The sequence below is a fragment of the Oncorhynchus tshawytscha genome, linkage group LG21 (genome assembly GCF_018296145.1).
Source record: "Oncorhynchus tshawytscha isolate Ot180627B linkage group LG21, Otsh_v2.0, whole genome shotgun sequence".
Lineage (NCBI taxonomy): Eukaryota > Metazoa > Chordata > Actinopteri > Salmoniformes > Salmonidae > Oncorhynchus > Oncorhynchus tshawytscha.
Window position 1 is genome coordinate 32024733 of NC_056449.1, and position 6011 is coordinate 32030743.

The following is a 6011-nucleotide window of genomic DNA, read 5'->3' on the forward strand; positions in this document are numbered from 1 at the left end:
CCATATTATTACTTTCCCTCTTTCTCTTTTGCACCCCAGTATCTCTACTTGCACATCATCATCTTCACATCTATCATCTATTAATGCTAAATTGTAATTATTTCACCTCCATGGCCTATTTATTGTCTTACCTCCCTACTCTTCTACATTTACACACACTGTACATAGATTTTCCTATTGTGTTATTGACTGTACTTTTGGTTTTTTTCTAACTCTGTTGTTGTTTTTGTCGCACTGCTTTGCTTTATCTTGTCCAGGTCGCAGTTGTAAATGAGAACTTGTCCTCAACTGGCCTACCTGGTTTAATAAAGCTGAAATAATTAAAACACACTTCTTAAATGATCCACCCCAAACCACAAATTACTATAATTAACAGTGATAAACAGTGTTAAATAACACTAACATGTGAAAACAATATTTATAATAACCTGCTTAACACAGGTTATAATGGCCGGCCCGTAAATGCCAACAGACAGGGGTCCATCCGGAGTGTGTATGTGTGTGTGTGGTCATTAGTTCTGTAGCCAGCTGTGTTCTGTCCCAGGGTTGCTGACCCCCCCCCCACCACTCCATTTCCCCATGTCCATACCTCCGTATCCTAGCAACATCATCCACTGACCAGTGGTTATTGTTAAAGTCATTCTGAAGAGTACTGCCTGCACTGATGTCGTGGTGTCTTTGATGGTCACACATCCTTGGTCCAACTAATTTAATTGGACAAAACATGGAAATGTTACATAAATGAAGCACAGGGTCAATGTTATATATCACTTTAATGTAAACAACCTTTTTTACAAGCACATATCATTACAAAACCACTTCAAATAGGAGAATAGAACACTGATACCTGTAACAGTAACATCAAATGCTGTTCAATAGCGTAGGTAAATGCACTGGTTGCTGAAGTCTGTTTATTGTCCTATGTTGTTGCTGAATCATAACAGGCTTATGTAGAGTTTATTTTGTAACTCTTTGTGGTATTTACAAAGGACATTACTGTTGGTCATTACTTCAAGGATAAGTAGAATACCTACAATATATATATATATATATATATATACAGTGCATTCGAAAAGTATTCAGACCCCTTGACTTTTTCCACATTTTGTTACATTACAGCCTTATTCTAAAACTGATTAAATAGTTTTTTTCCCTCATAAATCTACACAAAATACTCCATAATGACAAAGCAAAAACAGGTTTTTAGAAATGTTTGCAAATTTATTACAAATGTATTTATAAAAAATGGAAATATCACATTTACAAAAGTATTGAGGCCCTTTACTCAGCACTTTGTTGAAGCACCTTTGGCAGTGATTACAGCCTTGAGTCTTTTTGGGTATGACGCTACAAGCTTGGCACACTTGTATTTGGGGAGTTTCTCCCATTCTTCTCTGCAGATCCTCTCAAGCTCTGTCAGGTTGGATGGGGAGCGTCACGGCACAGCTATTTTCAAGTCTCTCAAGAGATGTTTGATCAGGTTCAAGTCCGGCCTCTGGTTGGGCCACTCAAGGACATTCAGAGACTTGTCCCGAAGCTACTCCTGCATTGTCTTGGCTGTGTGCTTAGGGTCGTTGTCCTGTTGGAAGGTGAACCTTCGCCCCAGGCTCAGGTCCTAAACTTCATCAAGGATCTCTCTGTAATTTGCTGCATTCATCTTTCCCTCGATCCTGACTAGTCTCCCAGTATTTGCCACTGAAAAATATCTCCACAGCATGATGCTGGAGTACACCTGAGGACCTTCAATGCTGCAGACATTTTTCGGTACCCAAAGGTTTGTGCCTTTCCAAATCAGGTCCAATCAAATGAATTTACCACATGTGTACTCCAATCAAGATGTAGAAACATCTCAAAGATGATCAATCTTTTATTTTTAATACATTTGCAAACATTTCTAAAAACTATTTTTTTTCACTTTGTCATTATGGGGTATTGTGTGTAGATTGATGAGGATATATATATATATATATATATATATATAGTAATCAAAAAGGTGTTAAACAAATCTAAATATATCCTAGATTTGAGATTCTTCAAAGTAGCCACCCTTTGCCTTGATGAAAGCTTTGCACACTCTAGGCATTCTCTCAACCAGCTTCATGAGGTAGTCACCTGGAATGCATTTCAATTAACAGTTGTGCCTTGTTGTAAGTTAATTTGTGGAATTTCTTTCCTTCTTAATGTGTTTGAGCCAATCTGTAGTTGTGTTGTGACAAGGTAAGGGTGGTATACAGAAGATAGCCCTATTTGGTAAAAGACCAAGTCCATATTATGGCAAGAACAGCTCAAATAAGCAAAGACAAATGACAGTCCACCATTACTTTAAGACACAAACCATCAAGCGCTATGATGAAACTGGCTCTCATGAGGACCGCCACAGGAAAGGAAGACCCAGAGTTACCTCTGCTGCGGAGGATACATTCATTAGAGTTAACTGCACCTCAGATTGCAGCCCAAATAAATGTTTCACAGAGTTCATGTAACAGACACATCTCAACATCAACTGTTCAGAGGTGACTGTGTGAATCAGGCCTTTATGGTCGAATTGTTGCAAAGAAACCACTACTAAAGGACACCAATAAGAAGAAGAGACTTGCTTGGGCCAAGAAACACGAGCAATGGACATTAGACCGGTGGAAATCTGTCCTTTGGTCTGATGAGTCCAAATTTGAGATTTTTGTTTCCAACCGCCGTGTCTTTGTGAGACGCAGAATAAGTGAACAGATGATCTCCGCACGTGTGGTTCCCATCGTGAAGTATGGAGGAGGAGGTGTGACAGTATGGGGATGCTTTGCTGGTGACACTGTCTGTGATTTATTTAGGATTCAAGGCACACTTAACCAGCAGGCTACCACAGCATTCTGCAGCAATATGCCATCCCACCTGGTCTGCGTTTAGTGGGACTATCATTTGTTTTTCAACAGGACAATGACCCAAAACACACCTCCAGGTTGTGTAAGGGCTATTTGACCTGGGTCTCCACAATCACCAGACCTCAACCCAAATGAGATGGTTTGGGAGGAGTTGGACCACAGAGTGAAGGAAAAGCAGCCAACATGTGCTCAGCATTTGTGTGAACTCTTTCAAGACTGTTGGAAAAGCATTCTCCATGAATCTGGTTGAGAAAATGCAAAGAGTGTGCAAAGCCTGTCATCAAGGCAAAGGGTGGCTACTTTGAAGAATTTAAAATCTAAAATATGTTATGATTTGTTTAACACTTTTTGTGTTACTACATGATTCCATATATGTTATTTCATAATTCTGAAGTCTTCACTATTATTGTACAATGTAGAAAATAGTCAAAATAAAGAAAAACCCTTGAATGAATAGGTGTCCAAACCTTTGACTGGTACTGTATTTATATATATATAAACACATCTACAGTGAAATATAACAAAGTAACAAAGTATTATTTTTTTAACAATAGTCAACATGACAACAATAACCAATGTATCCCATCAAGCAAGATCATAAACACAGTTGAATGAATACCAACCATTGTCTCCTGGGTTGACTCCTGTGTTGACTCCTGGGTTGACTCCTGGGTTGACTCCTGTGTTGACTCCTGGGTTGACGCCTGTGTTGACGCCTGGGTTGACGCCTGGGTTGACGCCTGTGTTGACTCCTGTGTTGACGCCTGGGTTGACTCTTGGGTTGACCGATCTTCAGTCCAGTGAGGTATAATCAAATGTCAGTCCATTACAGCTGCTGATATAGTCGCTGTGTGTGTTGTTTGAAGGTTGTTTGAACGCTGTGGAGCTAGCTGAGAGGAAGAGAGAGGGGAGGCTTACTGGCTGGTCTCGATGCTAAATAGTGTATCAGGCATCGTTGAGGCAGTGTCCAACAACTCTCAAACAACCTTTTGCTTAAAAATCACTGGTGGTGGTGGGTAACACAATTTGATCACAAAAACCACACAAGATAGACAGATACACAAAGCTCAGGGGTGAACAAGGACAGATGTAGCTGAATACTGAGTTGCCTTTTAGAACCCGTCCTGTTGGTCGGTGTGTGTATCCGCTCCTTGCTTCCTTCCCTCACTTCCTCTCTTCACTTCCTCCCCTCGGCTGGTGCTCCCTCTTGGTGCTCCCAGGGTATGGGATCATTCTCCTCTGTCATCGAGCCTGTCTCTCTCTCATGCCAGAACTGCTCCACATCCAGCAGCACGATCCCATCCCGGGGGCTCTCTCCCTCCGCATCCACCTCCTCCACCCCTCCCTGCTCCGCCTGGGGCTGAGGATCAACTCTAGTCTCCTGGGTAGGGATGAGGCCTAGGCTTCCGTCTCCTCCCTGCAGCTGGCCTGAGGTCTCTGGTCGTGGGCAAGGGGACTGGGGGGCGGTGGGTGCGTGGGGCCCGGGTTTGGGGTTTGGGTTGGACGGGGTGTGTTTACGAAGAGTAAGGCGCCTCCACAGACCCCTGTACCCCTCTGTGAACTCCTCCGACAGAGAGAGGACGATGATGGGGTTCACCAGGGAGAGAGAGAAGGTGAGGAGCAGGGCGGAGATGGAGAAGAGGAGAGGGGGAGAGAAGACGACAAAGGGTTCTTCCTCTCTCGGTCCCTGTGCCTCTCGCTCCGCGGCGTGCCGCTCCCACACCCAGACCACCCACTGCGGCAGCCACAGCATCGCCATGGCTACCGTCAGACTGAACAACATCAGCGTGAGCTTCCTGGATCTGATCTGCGTTCGGAGGTTCTGGGTCTTACTACAGCGCAGCTGGCACCGCCCATACGCCCACCAGAAATACAGCAGGGCAAAACTCAAAGGGGCGCAGAACACACCCAGGGGGTACGCCTTGACGTAGACCGACATGAAGTCCTGCGCTTCGGGGGGAACCACCTGCACACACACCAGCCCCCGGGTCTCTCTCTGCAGTGAAGAGAACAGCCAGGTAGGGATGGGAGCGGAGCAGGCAGACAGCCAGAGGAACCACATCACCAGTAGGATGGAGCGTAGACGGATGCTGACCTGTTTAGTCGGGTTAGAGACGTAACGGTAACAAGCCTTAGCCAACACTGCTACGGTAAAACTCTTCGCAGCCATGCAGCTCTGCAGGAACCAATCACAGGTCTTGCACACTGCCCAGCCAAGCGTCCAGGTGGGTTTGGAGAAGGCGGCGGCACGGAACGGGAGGGCGAACGCCAGGACAAGGCCGTCAGCAAACATCAGGTTGAGGATGAGAGCATTGATGAGGGAGAGTTTCCCACGGTGGGCGTTGGAGATCAGGATGCCCATAGATGTGAGAGTACCGGCCAGCCCAAGGACACAGATCACCCCCAGAATGACAGGCACAAGGACATGCAGCTCGCCTGGATCCAGGTGCTCGTAGGAACCACGCTCTATGAACGAAGGACGAAGTCGGTCCACAGTCGAGCTATTAGCAGTGGATACGTTCACCCCTGGCAGTTTATCCATCTCAGAAGAAACAGGCGGTGGAGAGAGAAGGCTTAGACTTGTCTTTTTATGTAGAGAATATTATATTGAAAGCCTACACCGATGGAAATGAAAACTGCTGGAGAAATTGACTTATAAAAAAGACTGACTACTCGAAAAAAAATATTTTGAGAAAAATATTTTCAAAGATTAAAACAACAAACAAGTGAATGGATCTATCTCGTTCTAAAACTCATCTCCTGATTGTAGCCTAATCTGTTTATCAAAAATCGATTTGCTTCCAGACACTCCTGTCCTGTCTGTTTGTCTCCTGATGGGTTTATCCGCGGTTATAAAGGCTGCAGTTGATTGACAGTTGCCATCCCCAGCTGAATAAACTGCGCGAAACTCGCCGGGCCAATTAGAACGCTGTACCTTTTCCAACTGTACTCAACAGGCGCTGCGCTGCACGACGTAGGGATTCAGTCCCCAGTGCATCAAATTAAACACGACTTTCTAATTTGGAGAGACAGCAGGCGAGTTTGACGCTATGAATTAATAATCTCTGTTTTGCCTCGGACTAGAAGACCAAGGGCCAGTGTGAATAATAAACCCAACAGGTAATATCCATGTATAGG

General features: G+C 44.7%; 1 protein-coding gene across 1 annotated transcript; it reads right to left on the reverse strand.

Moving 5' to 3' along the window:
- Positions 1-3322: 3322 nt before the first annotated feature.
- LOC112257064 (G-protein coupled receptor 151-like) lies at positions 3323-5681 on the reverse strand. Its single transcript, XM_024430644.2, has one exon. The coding sequence runs from the start codon at positions 5413-5415 to the stop codon at positions 4051-4053; it is 1365 nt and encodes a 454-aa protein (XP_024286412.1). The 5' UTR covers positions 5416-5681; the 3' UTR covers positions 3323-4050.
- Positions 5682-6011: the final 330 nt, after the last annotated feature.